The sequence below is a fragment of the Camelina sativa genome, chromosome 1, assembly GCF_030686135.1.
Source record: "Camelina sativa cultivar CO46 ecotype springtype chromosome 1, ASM3068613v1".
Taxonomy (NCBI): domain Eukaryota; kingdom Viridiplantae; phylum Streptophyta; class Magnoliopsida; order Brassicales; family Brassicaceae; genus Camelina; species Camelina sativa.
The window spans coordinates 12,714,239-12,733,871 of NC_141880.1; the positions used below are offsets into that span (position 1 = coordinate 12,714,239).

At 33.5% G+C, this 19,633-nt stretch overlaps 1 protein-coding gene, 1 long non-coding RNA gene and 1 pseudogene across 4 annotated transcripts; all 3 read left to right on the forward strand.

Moving 5' to 3' along the window:
• Nucleotides 1-1,152: 1,152 nt before the first annotated feature.
• LOC104789902 (RPM1-interacting protein 4) lies at nucleotides 1,153-3,715 on the forward strand. The gene is made up of 4 exons (XM_010515564.3): nucleotides 1,153-1,527; nucleotides 2,205-2,618; nucleotides 3,127-3,312; nucleotides 3,442-3,715. The coding sequence occupies exons 1-4, from the start codon at nucleotides 1,522-1,524 to the stop codon at nucleotides 3,469-3,471; spliced, it is 636 nt and encodes a 211-aa protein (XP_010513866.1). The 5' UTR covers nucleotides 1,153-1,521; the 3' UTR covers nucleotides 3,472-3,715.
• A 1,298-nt stretch (nucleotides 3,716-5,013) lies between these two features.
• LOC104789911 (uncharacterized) lies at nucleotides 5,014-7,318 on the forward strand. 2 transcript variants are annotated; one of them, XR_015595832.1, is made up of 5 exons: nucleotides 5,014-5,195; nucleotides 5,299-5,432; nucleotides 5,832-5,889; nucleotides 6,160-6,254; nucleotides 6,872-7,318. It is a non-coding gene; the product is annotated as an uncharacterized LOC104789911 (long non-coding RNA). The 2 variants fall into 2 exon arrangements; XR_015595838.1 differs by lacking the exon at nucleotides 5,299-5,432 and having other exon boundaries at nucleotides 5,017-5,195.
• A 4,325-nt stretch (nucleotides 7,319-11,643) lies between these two features.
• Nucleotides 11,644-18,813, forward strand: LOC104789917 (tubulin-folding cofactor D-like; annotated as a pseudogene). Its single transcript, XR_015561610.1, has 18 exons — nucleotides 11,644-11,927; nucleotides 12,006-12,553; nucleotides 12,702-12,804; nucleotides 13,009-13,185; nucleotides 13,319-13,504; nucleotides 13,781-13,897; nucleotides 14,009-14,113; nucleotides 14,235-14,405; nucleotides 14,513-14,728; nucleotides 14,958-15,156; nucleotides 15,356-15,561; nucleotides 15,649-15,870; nucleotides 15,960-16,454; nucleotides 16,535-16,807; nucleotides 17,111-17,152; nucleotides 17,240-17,425; nucleotides 17,504-17,719; nucleotides 18,637-18,813. The product of XR_015561610.1 is annotated as a tubulin-folding cofactor D-like (transcript).
• The last annotated feature ends 820 nt before the right edge of the window (nucleotides 18,814-19,633 follow it).

Below are 19,633 nucleotides of genomic sequence, written 5' to 3' on the forward strand. Positions count from 1 at the left end.
ATTAGAAACACAAAATATTTATAAGAAAGCACACGATCTTTTTGTTGTCCTAACTTACTATACATTCTACAACACTCTATATGATCACTACACTTGTCAAAAAAAAAAAAAAAAGAAAAAAAAAAGACAAACTCAAGTTGAGGAACTGAAAGTTGATTGAGCAATCTTTTTTATTTTTCTTCATATTCAAAAATATTCCCATTAACCATGTGAAACAGTACTTGTTTGGACTATAGTCCACGTGTTAATAAGTGTATGGGAGCATTAATAATTATCAACGTTGTATACTGTCCAATTTGTCTACGAGAATACTAATTTTTAGAATCCTGGTTTCTAGTGAACAACTTGTATCGATTGGTTAAAAAATAGGTAGTTGAAGAAAATAAATAAAGAGGAGAAGATGCCACGAGTCACGAGACATATAGTAGTATATGTTAGTTTTTTTTGTTCTTGGAAGAAAAATTCTCAACAGGGTCTTTCGGTGTAAAGAGAGACTAAGTAGAGCCGTAGAGGCAGCATTGACTTTGCTAACCACAAAAGTCGCCTCGAGGGTTCTTTTAATTCTATTAGTTGCATACACTGATTTTATTATTGTTGGCACTATATCATATTGGAATAGACGCCACAAAATGGCATGATGAAAACAAAAACTGGTACTGTGAACTGACCGTAATAAAAATAGTATTAATAATTATTAATTTATAAATAAATTAATATCACTATAAATTAATAAAATATTTTGGTCCCAATATTATTAATTTATAGAGATTTTACTGTATTTACATAAGTGATATTCCCTCCGTTTCAAAATATACGATGTTTTAGTAAAAATATGTATATTAAAAAATAGTTACTTTTAAAAAGTTTAACCAATTATAAACAAATCTGCATAATATATAATATAAATTTAATCTAAAAATTGCATAGAAAGTTGGAAACATCTTATATTATGAAACAAAAATATTTCTCTAAACATGTTATATTATAAACGGAGGGAGTACAATTCTATACAACTTCTTTTTTTGTTCTTAGAAAACTTGCAAAGTGGTTTGCTTCAAAATGGTTAACTTCTGTATAGTCGAATTGGTACCACTGACGAAAATGGTGCTCCGACCTACATACATTATTCATAACCAATCTTAGGACACAAACATTCAATACGACTTTAAGAGGAAACACTGTAACATGGACACCCAAATATAGCCGCCTGTAACGGTAACGGCGTTTGAGTGTTTTTGTTAGTATCTATTTTCGTATTTTAATTAATAATAGAGTTGGAGTGAGACAAGAGACAAAGAGGTGAAGAAGAAGAAAATTAGAGAGCAGGAGAAGGGTCAAAGAATACATAGCATCACTAGTCAACGCTTTGATAAAAAGAAAAATAAAAACTTTTTCTTCTTCTTCTTCGTCTCTTCTCCTTCTCACAATCTCTCGCTCTCTCTCTCTCTCTCTCTCTCAAACCAAAGAAAGCTTTAGACTTCAATTCTCTAGCTACTTCTTTTCACAATCTCTCTCTCTCCCATGGCAGTAAGTGTTCTCTTTCTTTCCTTCTTCTTTAGGGTCTCTCTTTGATTTTTACTTATTGTTTCGATTCTGTGCATCTCTGAGAAAACGGTTCTTATCTATTTGCATTTATGGTTCTTTCTTTTGAGAAAACATGGCTATGTGTATTATTCAACTTTATGATCCTGATTTGCTTAGATAAGAACAGAGGGTTATATGATGAAAGTTGCTATTTTTGTGGTAAAGTTTCTATTTTTGATTAGAAAGGTTTCAACTTTCTGATTGTGCTTGAATGAAATGGATGAACGCAATTTGGCTTTGTTGTCTTTCTTATTCTGTTTTTAGATTCTTAGTGATTGTGTTGTTGTTGTTGCTGCTATCTTGGTTCTGTGATGATTGGTTCTCTAGGGTCTATTGAAATGTTTTTGTGGAAGACATTGTTGTTGAACTGATTGAATTGTTGTTTGTTGCAAGCAGCGTTCTAATGTATTCTGTTGCAATAGCGTTCTAAACCCAAACTTGGGATTTTTGTGTTTCTCATTCTGTTTTGGATTCTTAGTGAATTTGCAAAGATCATTATTATGTTGTTGTTTGTTGCTATCTTGGTTCTGTAATGATTGTTCTCTAGGGTCTTTATGTTTCTATCTCAATCAGTGGTATTGAAATGTTGACATTGTTGTTGAACTGATTGTTGCAAACAGCGTTCTAATGTACCCAAATTTGGTAACTGGGAAGCTGAGGAGAATGTTCCTTACACAGCTTACTTTGACAAAGCTCGTAAGACTAAAGCTCCTGGTGGCAAGATCACGAACCCGAATGACCCGGAGTATAACTCGGATTCACAATCTCAAGCTCCTCCTCCTCCTCCTTCCAGAACCAAACCTGACCAGGTTGACACTGTTAGAAGATCGCGTGAGCATATGAGAAGCAGAGACGAGAGTGAGTTGAAGCAGTTTGGTGATGCTGGTGGTTCATCAAATGAGGCTGCTAACAAAAGACAAGGAAGGTCTTCTCAGAACAATAGTTATGACAACAAGTCACCGTTGCATAAGAATTCATATGATGGCACTGGAAGATCTAAGCCTAAACCCGCCAACCTTAGAGCTGATGAAAGTGTAAGAATCTCTCACTTTACCACAATATTTTGAAGGATGAGTGTCAATTCTGTCTTCTTTGAAACTGTCTGTTTGTTTGCATCACTTGTTTTAGAGAACGTTAGAGTCTTGGTTCAACCTTTCCTATTTGTTTGCATCACTTGTTTCAGAGAATGCTAGAGTTTTGGTTCAACCTTGTTTATTTGTTTACACTTGTTTCAGAGAATATTAGAGTCATAGTTCAACCTTTTCTATTTGTTTGCACTTGTTTTAGAGAATATTAGATTCTTGGTTGAACCTTGTCCATGTGTTGCATCACTTGTTTCAGAGAATGTCAGATTCTTGGTTGAACCTTGTCTATATGTTTGCATCATTTGTTTCAGAGGATGTTAGATTCTTGGTTGAAACTTGTCTATATGTTTGCATCACTTGTTTCAGAGAATGTCAGGTTATTGGTTGAACCTATCTGTTTGTTGCTTCTGTGTGTTTATGGTTCTGAATGATCCGAGTTTTTTTAACTGTTTTGCAGCCTGAAAAAGTCACAGTGGTGCCAAAGTTTGGTGACTGGGACGAGAATAACCCGTCCTCAGCTGATGGATACACACACATCTTCAATAAAGTCCGCGAAGAGAGAAGTTCTGGAGCAAACGTGAGTGGATCTTCAAGAACGCCGACTCATCCAAGCTCCAATAAACCACCTTCCAACACTTCCTCAGTAAGACATCCTTTAAAAAGCTCATTTCTTCAAGTAGAATCAGTGAAAAACAACATCTTCGAATAGTTTTCTGAATTGGTTTGTCTTGGGACTAAAATCTGAATTGGTTTGTCTTGTGACAATTGACAGTGTTGCTGCTTTGGCTTTGGAGGAAAATGAAAGGGAAATGCTTCCGGAGGATTGTATATAGTGTGTGTAATCTTAATGATTCTCCTTAGATGAAATAAGGCATCAGTACCACTTGCATAAGATTTTATAGTATAGTCTTGTATGTATCTTTTGTATTTTTCCCAACTACTTTTGGTGTTTTCGTAAGACACATTCCAGTTTTGGACCTGCTTGCAGGTACATTATATTGTGGTACGGCCTGACCAATTTAATAAGAATCAGAGATATTTAGGTACCTCCAAGTTTTTTTTTTTACTAATGTTTAAACTTTAAAAGCCTCTTAACTCTGCACCAAACTAAATTAAAAATGAGGCAAGCCTGCTTTACCTAGGAAACCTAACTTTTATGAACCCAACTTAATAAATATTCATACAAAACAAACATACTGTATAGAGTTAAATCAAAATTAAGAAGATTTTTGGAGCATGATGATGGCTCATGGTCCATCCATATGATGTGGAGATCAAAGTAGACCGGATTGACACTTTTGTCTTCCATTGGCTCTTTAGTACACAATATATTCAGGTTTGATTCTCCGGCTTTAATTATGTCTTTTACTGTTGAGCAGACTATGAATCTATAGAATTGGTGTTTCATGATCTTATTTGAAGAATCAAACTGATCTTCTGAGGCTAAGATTTGAGACCTACCGGAAATATGTAATCTTAGAAAAACATACAAAATTACCATGTAAAACCTTATAAATTTCACACACAGCTTATCTTGTCATCTCCCTACCATTTATTTGTATTTTGGTTTTCAAATTATTTTTCAACTAGATTAAGACCCATGCTCTACCACGGTTGAAATTTATTTTATTTATATTGTAATTTTTATATAAAATATAATTTATGTGATTATTATTATTATTTTTTGGATAAAACATTATGCAATAAAATCATATGCTAAATATGATGGCTTGAAAAAAACATTTATTTTGTTAGTTTTATATTGTTAATAATTCTAGATAAGTACCCGTGCTATATAATAATGGTTAAATTTTATTTTATACAAAATTTTGTATATTTTATATTTTAAAATAAAATTTTAATATGTTGTGTTAGGATATATATGTGAAGTTATTTCAACAATTTATACTAGGATATACCCCGTGGTACACCACACGGCAATTGTTTTTTTTCCTCTTTCTAAATTACTCTTCCACAGGACATTTCAAAAGAATTTGCTCTGTTTTCTTCAGATTCAAACTAATTACATAATTACATATCTTTTTGAGTATTTTAATCAAAGGAACTATATATATTTATGAATTTGGTGAACTATATACATTTACATATATCTTTATAGATTAGATTATTTTATATAAATTTCCTTAATATAATTTTTTGATTGCAGAAAGTTAAGAAAACAAATATGTAGTACAAATTAATTTGAAGAAACACTGAACATAGCCCACCGGCACATAAATTTAAATATGTGAACATTTATTATAATAAGGGTGAGATATAGAAATATATAATCTTACCGTTTTAAAAAATACATATATAATATTGGTTTATTGAGTTTATATCTGCCGACATTTAAAGAAAGAACAATCCAGAAACCAGAACGTTTTGTTTCAAAAAACGATTCATTTACACAAAATCGAGTAGACAATTTCGTGTCTATTCTCTTAATCGTTGTTAAGATAGACAACTGATTTGATTTGGCGACTTGTTGAAACCAATTGTACTCTCCACGCTGCTTTATTGCAGGTTTGTAAATCGATCTCTATTCCCAGTTATGAATATTCTTAATTTTTTTTTGGAATCGTTAGATTTTTAGTATTGGAGTAGATCACTTATCAGATCCATATAGACAGTCTTCAATTACCCGTACATCAAACGATTTCAAGAGCTGCAGAAGATCTTCGAGGTTATATACTTATCATCATCTCGGGTTATAATTTGGATTATGTTAAAAATAGTCTTATTAAAGCGACAAAGATAGAGGTAATTTCAATAGTTTCATCTTTGTATCTACTGTTTTTCTTAAAACTCATAAATTTCTGTTGGGTAATTGGAAATTAATAGTTATGTGAAACAAAGTTTTCGAATAACTGGTAAAGGGAAATAGGAGAAACAACTGAGAATCAGCTAGTAGAAAATTTAGTATTTGCTGATTAATACCAATCTCTTTTTCTCATGGGATAGATCGTATTAGGTTTGCCTTCTCACTTTTGCCCGTCGGTGTAAAAGAACCTGCATATAACAATAACCAAAAAATAGATCAAGTACACTGAAGGGCTTTTTTTTCTCTGTGGATCATTAATGGACAAAATGGATCATGTGTAACAAAAGAATAATAAACACAACTGTAATTTGTTGTTTTCAATATGTGCATAATTCTAGAGGAAAGCAATGCAAGGCCAGCAAGCACACATAATGGCTTTACATCGGTTAAATTGTGGTTAGTAACTTTTGACACTTTGATTAATTATGTAATATATTTAGTTGCTAGTTTTGATAGTTATCATAGATGTTTTGTTCATCTGTGATATATTTATATGATAATATATTATAAATATGCTTCCATTAGGAATCATAGTTGTTGATAAATTTTAAAATAATTATATCTTATTAAGCAAAGTAACAAAACTAAAACATTTAGTATGTGTATATCTTTTGAAATGACGTTTACTGACCTGTGGTATTGTAAATGGATGATAACCATTGTAAGACTTGATTTTAGCAAAACGGATTACACAAATAACCATGATGCCATCAGCCTCAGCACAAGCTCTGAAAACTTGTTCTGCAAATTCTCCCCACAAGGTACATGGCAATCTCTCGTCACTGTTTCATAATGATTGTGGAGGTTAGTGTTGTGTAATAGTTAGTATACTTAATAGTTTTAAAATCGTTCACCTTTGATCCCTCAGTTCAAAATCCAGCTGCGCAGTTTGCTTATTGTTAGCCTCGAGAGTTTCAATCTCTCCAATGTTCACAATCTGACCCATGACATCTATAGAAAATAGATATTAGTTAGAGAATAAGTAAAATTAGAATCTATTATTGATTTGAACAGTGGTTAGGAATGTACTTACCTATCAACATGGGTTCTTTTTGTTCACCACTCATAATTTTGTGGAAATCAACCAAGGATAAGTAGCTTGAATCAGAGACAGAGTCACTAGGAGTTACCACTGTTCCGTTAATGAATGTCATCTTATATAGATGGTTTGTTGGTCGGAACTAACCATAAGCATTAGTCAGCTGGAAATGCTCAATGAACTTCCAGTCACCAACAGTAAGTTTGTTGGCATATCGGTTCACCAAGTCCTTTTTCACCGTGGCATGGATCTTAACATTCTGTAAATAGTAGAAAGAATAAATCATTTGTAGAATGGTTAAAATAATATTAATGAGGACTTGTCAAAAATAACTTGTAGGTGATATTAACCTTTTCATCGGAGAAGATACATTCAAGAGTCTCGCTAGTAGTCAGGCGCCATGAATGGAGAACTTTCACCTGAATTCTCCAAGAGGTTTTGTAAGGGCGTACATCTCTCAAGTAAGCGAATGAAGCAGCAATTTCAGAGTATAGTAGATGCGGAAATGTATAGGTAATTGTTTTTTCTTTTGGAGGTGGTGGTTTTTCTATTGGGTAGAGAATGGCACATATATATAGTTTCCAAGGTTGTAGGTAGGGTTTTCTCTTTTTTCAGTGAGATGTAATCTTCATTCGCAAGTTTAGAGAATATTCTTGCGATTTGTGCTTGTTTTGTTTTAGGGAATAATGCTAAGTGATATCGTTATTTTTAGTATAGTTAGGATTTCATTTATGTAATCCGATCATTAGGAAATCATTAGGAATATACGTATAACCACTTACCTAATTGTTTTTGTTCTCTCGATATTTTAGGGATGTTGCAAATATTTTTTTAGGTAAGATCCAATTCACATGAAGCGAGACAAAACCAATTTTATTTTTGATTTAAAACCGACCCGTGTAACCAAATAAGTAAAGATCCGATTTATCAAATCGGTTTAAGAACCTAAAAATAACCCGACCCGTGAGAAAAAAAAGGAGCACAAATTTGTACTCCAAAAATGTTAAGATAGATTCTACATCATGACTTGAATGTCATTATAAGATATAATTTTGTAAATTTGGTTTTTAAAAAGCGAGTTATTATATTATGAGTAATTTAATATATTGTTATACTTTTTGTTTTTAATATATTTGGTTTCTTGAAATTCTTTCATATTATAGTGACATATTATTGACATTGCTATAACAAATCAATTTAGAGTGTTTATAGTTTCTAACTTTTATATCAAGTTTCAATATATTAAAAATATTTCAAAATAAATTATTTAAAGTTTATTATATTATATAAAATTATAAAATTCAACAAAAAATATGAAATTAAATTTAAATATTCGAATTTTGATCTGTTACTCAGTAAATTTTTTAATTCAATAGATATTATTTTTTAAAGAATAATATTATTATAGTTTGAATATTTTATAGATTGAACAATTTCTATTTGTTTTTAAAAATTCAACATATGGTATATCCAGAAATAAAACTATTTTTTAATTATAATAAATAATATGATAATTATTTTTTCACAAAATTGACTCATATATAAAAATGAAAGGTGAAGTATAATGATAATTAACAAATTAATATGTTAAGTTTGATATCAAAAGATTTTATTTGATGAATAATTTAATAAAAGAAATTAATATAATAAGTTAGATGATATGATTCTTTAGAATATTCTCTTTAAGATTTTTGGTATAACCTATTTGTAACCAATTCATCTATCAATTAATGTATAACCTTAGTAACCAACTTATTAAAATTATTTTATTTTAAAATAAATATAAATTATGTTTATTAATAATATTTCAATCTTATAATACATTAATATTCATCTCTTTCACAGTATATTGGCAGAAAATTATTTTTGATACAAAATTTCATGTAAAATTAATCTGAAGGCTTTATTTAAAAATTGTATGAATAGTAAAATAAATTTTAAAGATGTTTATATCGTAAATAAAAACTAAAGAATATTTTAAGTTATTCTTAAAATTTTATTGTAGGTTAATATTAACTATAAATATTTAATATGATGTATTTAAAATTTAATTCACAAATTTATTTTTAAATCAATGTAAAATTTATTTTATATATATTAAAAGTAGTATTTTTATTTATTGATTGATTTAATATTCAATATAATTTAACAAATATTATTATTGTTTGGTCACCCTTTATTATTTTGTTTTTTCTCTGCATTTTTTTTTCATTCCTCAAAAATTGTTTATTTTGTTCCACATTATTATTTTTCATTCATTTTCTTTTTTTGTTCCTCTAATGGGCTGTAGAGCTGATCCAAGTAGGAATGTGATATGACGAAAAGAGTTGGGTATGTTTCTTTAAATTGGGCTTTATATATATGTCATATTGGGCTTATTACTTTGGTTTTAGTTAGTGAATTTTATGATCCCTCGTTTACGAAAAAAAAAGGTTAAATTGTATCTGCAAGTTTTTTCGAACTGATTTGGTAGCGTTGAGGCAGATGTGGGAATAAGCTTGATTGGGTGGCGAAATCTCTCGTGAGAAGTTGAGACTTGTGCCAATTTAAAGAATTTTTTTTTTCGTCTGACAATTTTATCATTGTCTTACAATTCAAAGACTTTTTTTTGCTTTCGGGTTTGAGAGTTTCATCTCTTTGAGGGCAGAGTAAATTCTGGAGTGAGCCATCTTGGTTATTTTGCACCAGGATTAGCGTGGTCTATGCATATTCCCTTAGGCATCTTTCCTACCAAAAATAAGAATCTCTGTTTATGAGGCTTGACCCAGTCTAGAAATTGTCAGTTTGGGAAAGACAAATGAACGTATGTAATAGTAAATAGTAGTCTATTTCGGGAGCTGTTCGGTTTATTATTTTCATCTGTATTGTAGATGGACAAATACCAAGAGTAGTTTATTCAATTCGCTAGTGTTGAAATCCATGTTGTGGTTCCCTAAACCTGAAACAAAAAGGCCACACTTTTCTCATTATCCAAAAATATAAATACTACACATAACCTTATAAAATGACGAATGATAGAACAAAAATGTTACTCTCCAAAATTGATGAAGAACAAATAGAATAAAAAGAAGAACAAATATAAAAATTTGTTTTTTTTTATTTTAAAATAAATTAAAATTATTTTTATTAACAATATTTCAATCTTATAATACAAGAATATTCACATTTTTTCACAGTATATTGTTTGATACAAAATTCCATGTAAAATTAATCTGAAGGCTTTATTTTAAAATTGTATGAATAGTAAAATAAATTTTAAAGATGTTTATATCGTAAATAAAAACTAAATAATATTTTAATATATTCTTAAAATTTTATTGTAGGTTAATATTAACTATCAATATTTAATATGATGTATTTAAAATTTAATTCACATTTTATTTTTAAATTAAATGTAAAAATTATTTTATATATATTAAAAGTAGTTTTTTTATTGATTGATTTAATATTTAATTTAATTTAAAAAAATATTATTATTGTTTGGTCACCAATTATTATTTTGTTTATTCTTTGCGTCTTTTTCTTTCATCCCTCAAAAATTATTTATTACTTTGCTCATGTATTTTTTATTCATTTTCCTTTTATCTGTACAACTAGTAGGAATGTGATATGACGAAAAGAGTTGGGTATGTTTCTTTAAATTGGGCTTTATATATATGTCATATTGGGCTTTATTACTTTGATTATAGTTGGTGAATTTTAAAATTCCCTCGTTTACAAAACAAAAAAAGGTTAAATTGTGTTTTCAAGTTTTTTCTAACTGATTTGGTAGCGTTGAGGCATATGTGGGATTAAGCTTGATTGGGTGGCGAAATCTCTCGTGAGAAGTTGAGACTTGTGCCAATTTAAAGATTCTTTTTTTCGTCTGACAATTTTATCATTGTCTTACAATTCAAATACTTTTTTCTGCTTTCGGGTTTGGGAGTTTCATCTCTTTGAGGGCAGAGTAAACTCTGGAGTGAGCCGTCTTGGTTATTTTGCACCAGGATTAAGCGGTCTCTGCATATTCCCTTAGGCATCTTTTCTACCAAAAATAAGAATCTCTGTTTATGAGGCTTGGCTCACTCTAGAAATTGTCAGTCAAATGAACGTATGTAATAGTAGATAGTAGTTTGTTTTGGGAGCTGTTCGATTTATTATTTTCATCTGTATTGTAGATGGACAAATACCAAGAGTAATTTATTTAATTCGCTAGCGTTGAAATCCAGGCTGTGGTTCCCTAAACCTGAAACAAAAAGGCCACACTGTTCTCATTATCCAAAAATATAAATACTACACATAACCTTATAAAATGACGAATAATAGAACAAAAATGTTACTCTCCAAAATTGATAAAGAATAAATAGAACAAAAAAAAGAACAAATATTATAATTCGTCTTTTTTTATTTTAAAATAAATAAAAATTATGTTTATTAATAATAGTTCAATCTTATAATACAATAATATTCATATTTTTTCACAGTATATTGTTTGATACAAAATTTCATGTAAAATTAATCTGAAAGCTTAATTTTAAAATTGTATGAATAGTAAAATAATTTTTAAAAATATTTATATCGTAAATAAAAACTAAATAATATTTTAATTTATTCTTAAAATTTTATTGTAAGTTAATATTAACTATCAATATTTACTATGATGTATTTAAAATTTAATTCATATATTTATTTTTAAATTAAATGTAAAATTTATTTTATATATATTAAAAGTAGTATTTTTATTGATTGATTGATTTAATATTTAATATAATTAAAAAAATATTATTATTGTTTGGTTACCAATTATTGTAAAACAGATATATATTTTTCTGTAATGACCCGACGATAAGTCTTCTAATGGCGGCTTTAGATCCGTGTTTGGGTTTTTGAGTGAGATCTATCTTTTGCTCATTGTATCTATTAAATTTTTTCATTTTGAAAAAGCTATTGAGATCTCTGACTGTGGGTTTTGATTTGGTGATGCTATTGAATCTCTGTTTAAGTTCTTATCGCTGTGACTGATTGCCTTTTCCAAACGCTTTTCACAAGTTGTTGTTGTTGGTTGGTTGGTTTTCGGTTTATTCTTTTCATCCTGGTTTCGCAGGCAAAGTCTTCACCTTGGTAGACCCAGCCAGTTGTTCTTCATCTTCTTCTTTCAGTTTCAAGAGGAACCAGTAATTTATTCAATTCGCTAGCGTTTCTCTATTCCAGTTTATACACTGAGAGAGTAATGGCAGCTAGAGAAGAGGAAAGTTTGGTGGTTGTGAATGGAGAAGAGGACATTCATGATTCCAGGGAAAAGTTTCTACTTAGATACTTTTTGCAAGAATGGGAGATTGTTAAATCCCTTGTTGATGATATTGTTGCAAATGGCCGTGTCGTTGATCCTTCTTCTGTTCACAACATCCGCTCCATTGTAAGCTTGCTTCTTACTCTTTTTTAGCTTCATCTTCTTCTTCTTCTTGTGTGCCGACATTGTTTTTCTGTATTGTAGATGGACAAATACCTGGAGCAAGGTCAGCTAGTGGAACCCTACTTAGAGAGCATAGTTTCACCACTCATGTTAATCATTCGCTCTAAAACACTTGAATTAGAAGCGAAACCTGATGAAGTTCTCGATATAATCAAACCCATTTGCACCATTATCTATAGTTTGGTTACTGTCTGTGGGTACAAATCTGTTATCAGGTTCTTTCCCCATCAAGTTTCCGATCTAGAACTCGCTGTGGCGCTTCTGGACAAGTGCCATAGCATGACTCCTGTTTCATCCTTGAGGCAAGAAAGGACTGGAGAAATGGAGGCCAAGTGTGTTACTCTTTTGTGGCTTTCAATCCTTGTGTTGGTCCCGTTTGATATTTCTTCTGTTGATACAAGCATTGCCAACGACAAGAGCTTTGGTGTGGACGACCTTGCTCCTCTGGTATTGAAGATTTTGGGTTTCTGTAAGGACTATCTGTGCACTGCTGGCCCTATGCGCAGGATTTCGGGGTTGCTCCTCTCTAAGCTTTTAACGCGTCCGGATATGCGAAAGGCATTTGCAACGTCTGATTCTATCACCATGCATAGCTTCAGTTTTGAGTTTTGTTTATGTGTTTGTTCTGGTCTGAACACTTGACTTCATCAACAAGATTGTTCCGGATTACTCAAATCAACTACTTTTCTTTGTTGCCTTGTGTCATTTCTGTTTCAGTTTTTTTGAGTGGACACATGAAGTTTTATCTTCTGAGGGAGATAGTTTTGTGAACAACTTTTGCTTGCTTGGTGTGATGGAGGCTCTGGCTGCCATTTTTAAGGTTTTTCTTTTTTCCTTTAACCTGGAGATATTCACTATGTTTTCAATAATGGTCCATATACCACATGTTAAACATAGATATAGATGCTAGTAATGTAAATATCCGATTTAATTTGCATGTTTTTATTTTGTAGGGAATATAGATGGTTTTGATTACTTAAGTTTTCGTATTTTGATCTGGGTTTATATGTCTTAACATTGGCAGACTGCTAGCCGAGAAGTGTTGCTTGAAGCCCTTCCTGTCGTTTTGAAAGATGTGACTATGCTAAGCAAATCAAATGCAGCAACTAGAAGTCCTCTGCTTCGCAAGTATCTGATCAAGTTAACTCAGAGGATAGGGCTTGTTTGTCTTTCTCATCGCTCACCTTCCTGGCTCTATGTGGTAAAGACCTTCTAGCATGTATAAACACCCTTCGTGGGCTTTAATATTTTCAAATTTCTGACTATGCCCGTAAAATTGTCATAATCTCATTCTCAAGTTAGTCATCTGAAACTTGTTTGGAACTACCGTGCAGGCTCACACCGCCTCCCTTTATGAGAATATATCTACGAGTTCGACCCAAACGTTGGTGCCGCCTGATCATGTTGTCGCTGCCGTCTCGCAACCAGAAAGTGCGAATGACCAAGAGGATGAATATATGGATGTTCCTGAAATCTTAGAACAGATAATTGAAATGCTACTCTCTGGTTTGACAGACACGGTACGTTTAGTGGGTGAGATTCTACTGTTAGGCTGATAACTACAGGTGGTTACATCTCAACTTATACAAGTAAATGACAACATGATAATCTGAGTAAAAGTATGATGCATGTACTAAGGTATAGACTGGAGTGACAGTTAACACTTAAAACAGATATTTTTTTCTTGGATGCTATATATATTTGATGGCTTAGCTGCCAACCAGAATATTTCACATGTTACCAGTATTTACAAGCATTTTCCTTTTATATGTTTTTCTATTTTCTGAATTGTGTAGGACACCGTGGTTCGTTGGTCTGCTGCAAAGGGTATAGGTCGTGTAACTTCACGACTAACATCTGTTCTTTCTGAAGAAGTTCTTTCATCTGTACTGGAACTGTTTTCACCAGGAGAGGTACTCAAAATTATTAATGGATATCTCTGGCAGCATAACTTGCACGTTCGACACTCCAACTAAAACAGGCACTCTCTAACTGACAGTTATTGTGATTTTCATGATATTCAGGGAGATGGCTCATGGCGTGGGGGTTGTTTGGCTTTAGCTGAACTGTCTCGTAGAGGGTTACTGTTGCCTAAAAGTTTCCCACAAGTCGTCCCAGTTATTGTTAAGGTCGTACTCTTTCCCATTCACTGGGTTACTTATTTATCTACTCAATGCATACGAAGCCATCACGTCACTCACCCAAATTATGTAGAAGCTGTATGGATTTACATGTAAATGTCATTTGCAGGCACTCCATTACGATGTCCGTAGAGGTCCGCACAGTGTTGGATCTCATGTACGTGATGCAGCTGCCTATGTTTGTTGGGCATTTGGACGCGCCTATTACCACAAAGATATGAAAAACGTCCTCGATCAGCTTGCTCCAGATTTATTGATAGTGGCTTCCTTCGACAGAGAGGTACTAATCACTCTGTTGAAGAGTTGTATTTTTGTATATCTAAATGTTGCATAAATTTTATTGATTTCTTTTATCACTGCGTAAAGTTTATTGATGTCTTTTATCAGGTGAACTGTAGAAGGGCTGCTGCAGCTGCTTTCCAAGAGAATGTTGGAAGGCAAGGAAATTACCCTCATGGGATTGACATAGTGAACATAGCTAACTATTTTTCCCTTTCTTCTCGGGTAAACTCGTTCCTTCAGGTTGCTGTTTCCGTTGCTCAATATGAAGGGTATCTATATCCTTTTGTAGATGAATTGCTATACAACAAGATCTGCCACTGGGTATGTTCTATCTGATATTGGTTCGCCTCTGGTTTCTGCAAATATAAAACCTCTTTAAGCCTGCTTGTATTTTCTGTTAAACGCTTCTTTCTTAAGTGGTCGACATGCTAATTATAAAATCCAACAACCCATAACCTAGAGCCAATAGTTTGATTGGGAACTGTATCAAATCGTTGATCCCAATTGTATCTTCCAATAATATGTTAACTATTCAATCTTGTCATTTCAGGATAAAAGCTTGAGAGAACTTGCTGCAGAAACTCTTGCTGCTCTTGTTAAGTACGAGCCTAAGCACTTTGCCAACTATGTGTTGGAGAAACTAACTCCTCGTCTCCTTTCAACTGATTTGTGCATGCGCCATGGTGCAACATTGGCAGCTGGAGAGGTTGTGTTAGCTCTCCACCAGTGTGGCTATGTTCTTTCTGCTGGTTGGTACCGTCTACTTTTTCAGCTTTCATTTTTCTGCTGGTTGGTGTTTTGGTATGGATAATGAAATATATGGACTCATCTTGGAATCTGCAGACCCGTTGGAGCTTAATTTTATGTTAGTGGAGAAAATTAACAAGTTCGAGGGTTGGCATCATTATCTCTTATATTAAATGTTCCTAGTTCACTTTATTTTTACAGATAGCCATAAGCGTATGGCTGGGGTTGTCCCTGCCATTGAGAAAGCAAGGCTTTACCGTGGAAAAGGTGGAGAAAGAATGCGACTGGCTGTCTCACGGTTTATCGAGTGTATCTCGTTATCGCATGTGACATTATCTGAGAGAACAGAACGGATCCTGCTTGATACCCTCAATGAGAATTGAAGAGATCCCAATTCTCAAATTCAGGTACCTACGTTTCTAAATATCATATAGTTATTTATTTTCATCCTGTTAGCATAATTCACTAGTTAACAAGTTTCACATATTATTCAGAATGCAGCTGTGAATGCTGTTAAACAGCTTGTGCAAACATATCTCGTTTGCAATAATAAGATTGCTGTTGAGTTAGTATCAAAACACCTGAAACATCTAACGGACACAAACGTAGCTGTTCGAAGAGGTTTTGCACTTGCACTAGGTGTCTTGCCATGTGAACTATTGACTGCAAAATGGATGGATGTAGTTTTGAAGCTCTGCAGTGCGTGTCAGATAGAGGTAAAGAAGATAACATGTGACTACATCGGTTGCCAATCCCTGGAAAACATTGACTTTGACGGATGTTTTTTATTTATTTTTCCAAGCAGGCGAATCCTGAAGATAGAGATGCTGAGGCACGCATGAATGCTGTGAAAGGACTCACATCTGTGTGTGAGACTCTTACTCAGCAAAGTGCTACTGATCCTGAAAACGATGACCTGTCTCTTTTTAGTCTTATCAAGACTAAAGTGGTAACTACTTTACTGGAAGCTCTTGATGACTATTCAGTTGATAACAGAGGTGATGTTGGTTCTTGGGTTCGTGAAGCTGCAATCCATGGACTTGAGAAATGTACATATATGCTCTGTAAGAAGGTCGAAATGAACTCACCTTCTTCATCTTCGCTTTTTGATTCAAATCTCGCAAACCATTTGATTGGAGGTATTGTGAAGCAAGGAATGGAGAAAATGGATAAATTAAGAGAAACCGCTGCAAAAGCTCTTCAAAGGATTTTGTATAACAAAACTGTTACTGTCCCTTTCATACCTCATAGAGAAGCACTGGAAGAAATTCTTCCCAACAAAGCAAGCTTACAATGGGCGGTATGCAATCCTGGAGCCTTGGGTTGCTTCATTTATTTCAAAGCGTTTATCAGACAATAAGTTTTTTAGTTCTTTTGTAGGTTCCGGATTTCTCTTTCCCACGCTTTGTTCAACTATTGAAATTCCATTGTTATAGCAAACAGGTAATATCTGGATTAGTAATTTCGATTGGAGGGTTACAAAAGTCGCTTAAAACGGCTTCGCTCTCTGCATTACTGAAGTATGTGAGGGAAGAAGGTGAAGCTAAAGATCTTACACAACAACAATCTAGAGAATCTGCGATCTGTGGGGATATCGTCTGGATACTCCAAGAGTACAAGAAATGTGACCGAGTTATCGTACCCTGTCTGAAGGTAAATAAACGATTAATGTTATGAACCACTTTTATTGCTTGTGAATTGAGAAGGATAGAAAGCTTAGCTCCCTCTTAATTCTCATTAGCATAAAGAGTAATAAGTAAATATCCCAAAGCCTTAATCTAATTATGAAAAGGAAACCTAATAATCTAATAATAAGAACTAGTCTTGTATCATTAGAAACTTTTGAAACTTTGGGCTCAAGTTAAGGCTTTATGTTCTACGTGATACCACGATCCGTATCAATTAACCTCTATTTTCTATGTGTTTAGATCTTTAACGACTTTTCTTCTGACACAGACAATTCATGAGCTCTTGGACCAGATTTTTCGGAATCAAGAGGTTGATTTTACAGTTTTACTTGTTCAGATTAGATTTTGCCAAAGCTTATAAATTCCACGCAAAGCTTATGTGTCAATTTGATTTCAGGATTATACGCTGGGTTTCTACATGGGAGTAATGGATTCCTTAGCCATCGAACTAAGAGCTTCAAAGATATTCGAAAAGGTAGAGACAGGCGTTCTAATACTTGGTTCTATTGCTTCTGTCTCCCAACCCATCAGTGCTCAAGCGTTCTCTCAGCTTCTACCGTTCCTTTCCCACCAATACCCAAAGGTCACTTCTCTGCATTGTCAAACTCTGTTTAGGAAATTCATGTTGGTTACATGACTTAATTGTTTTCACTTGATCCAGATTCGAAATACGGCGGCTATACATGCCTATCTTGCGCTCCTTCAAAACAAAACCTTAGTACCGGAGGACAAGATTGAGAATGTGAAAGATATATTGTTTCAGACTTTGTTGGGATGCTGACATGGATTCAACCCAATCTCAGAGGTTAGCTTTGTGTGAATTGATTAGTTTAGATCATGGAATAGTGTTCAGGACCAAAAACAGAAGGGTGACTAGGGATATTGATGAAACCATGGACGGCTCAACCGAACCACACGGACCTGAGGAGCAGCTTGAACCTGAGGAAGCATCGGAGGACCAGCTTGAACCAGAGGAAGCACCGGAGGAGCAGCTTGTACCAGCGGAAGAAGCGGAGGAAGCATTGATCATCCCGGCGGGTCCTATAACAAGGTCACGGTCCAAGAGGTTCAACCAAGCCATCAATGCAATACTTAAGGAGTTGGACAAGAAGCTAGAAGACGTGACTCAAACCACATTCACCATGCTCACAGCACAAGGTGCTCGGTAAAGGGTAAAGTGTTGCTTTGGTGCTCTTTTTCCCTTGGTCAAGTTTTGTCCCATTGGGTTTTCTTGACAAGGTTTTTAATGAGGCCTAAGTAACATTTTTAGACCCCCTTTGCCAGCCCAATTCGTGGTCTAAAGCCCATTACAAAGCTTTGGCCCATTTTATAACTTTTCTCATTCAAAAACAATGCATTTAATGTTTTGTCATTTCCTAAACATCTTGCATGAGCTTGAACTTGCAAGGTTGTCTAGGGTTTTCTCTTCTCTATTTCGTCCCCCTCTTCTCCTATTTAAAGACCATATATCTCTTCTTTGTAAACCATCAAACATTTTAATCAAAAACTTCTTTATACTTGTTTGATCTGAGGAGTGTGTAATATCTTCTCAACTTGTTTTCTTCTTAGTGTGTCATATCTAAGTCTGATTCGAGCCTGAAGTCTAAGAGATTTCCATCTCTCTTGGAAGTTCATTTCAATCCCTTTTTCAATCTGCTGCATAAACCACCCATTCACCTTCCATTTGATCAATCTATTGTATCTTTGATCCATTGATCATCATCAATCCATCCGATCATCTTTAAGACCTTGAAAGTGTGTTCTTAGGAGCAGATTCCTCACTAGGAGTCTATCAGATATGATGACGACTTTGGACGAGAATGCGTCTTACTCAGCTTTAGTCGAGTCCTCTGGCTTCTGATTGGACGAAAATGCATTGTCATCGAGTGGATTTGAATACTATGCTTTCGTTTTGTTTTTACAAGTAATGCAATTTAGCAACTAAGACCATCTCCAATGGTTTTTCCTATATTTATCTCTAAAATAAAGAAAATAAAGAAAATATAGCTTTATTCTACTCTGATTTCAAAATAATATAATAAGCTCAAAAAGAAATCACTATTATTCATATGGACAAGTGGGTTCCTGAGCACAGGTATAAGCTCCTAAGATCTCAAATCATAACGCAACCTTGGCTTTATCTCAATATATTTCTTCGTATCTATCGTGTTTACTCTGCAGTTTAGAAAAAACAACTTTGAACCGTACCTCCATTGAAAAGAGTTACGGATGATACCTTCTTTGGAATCGGAGACAACTCCTCAAGGACGTGAGACCAACAATCGTATTGGATATTTTTTGTACTAAGGTGAGTGGAGCAGGTCCTTTTATTAACGAAAAATGAGGTCGTCAAACTAACAAAGAGTTGAGATCGAGTTCAACAGCTTACAGGCAAGCTGTCGATCGAAGAGCAACAAGCTCAAAACGAGAAAGAAATTACAAAGAGAATAATAAATTCCTATTTCGAGAGAGAATATTGTTCTATGGGTAATCTCCAAGGGACCGAATGAGGTTCCCAATAAATGTCTTGAGCTATTTATATAGGTGAGTGGAGTTAGGACATTTTAGAGTTTCCACGCGAATTCCCGAAATTACCCTTTGCGGAGCTTAATGGACTTTCTCCTAAATTTGTCGGACGGAAGTCACAGTTTAAGCTTTTGTTAGGCGGAGTGACATATTAGGGCAAAGCCCATATCCAACAGATATTCTTGTAACTGATCAACCAAAAAATTTGTTGTTCTTATTCCGATGTTCTGAATATATAAAGCAGCAAATAAATATTTTACCAAAA

Bases quoted from the DNA above. Each gene is read 5' to 3' on its own strand.
- LOC104789902 (XM_010515564.3), top strand. The intron at 2,619-3,126 runs GTAAGAATCTCT...ACTGTTTTGCAG, and splicing joins ACCTTAGAGCTGATGAAAGT to CCTGAAAAAGTCACAGTGGT. The intron at 3,313-3,441 runs GTAAGACATCCT...GACAATTGACAG, and splicing joins CACCTTCCAACACTTCCTCA to TGTTGCTGCTTTGGCTTTGG.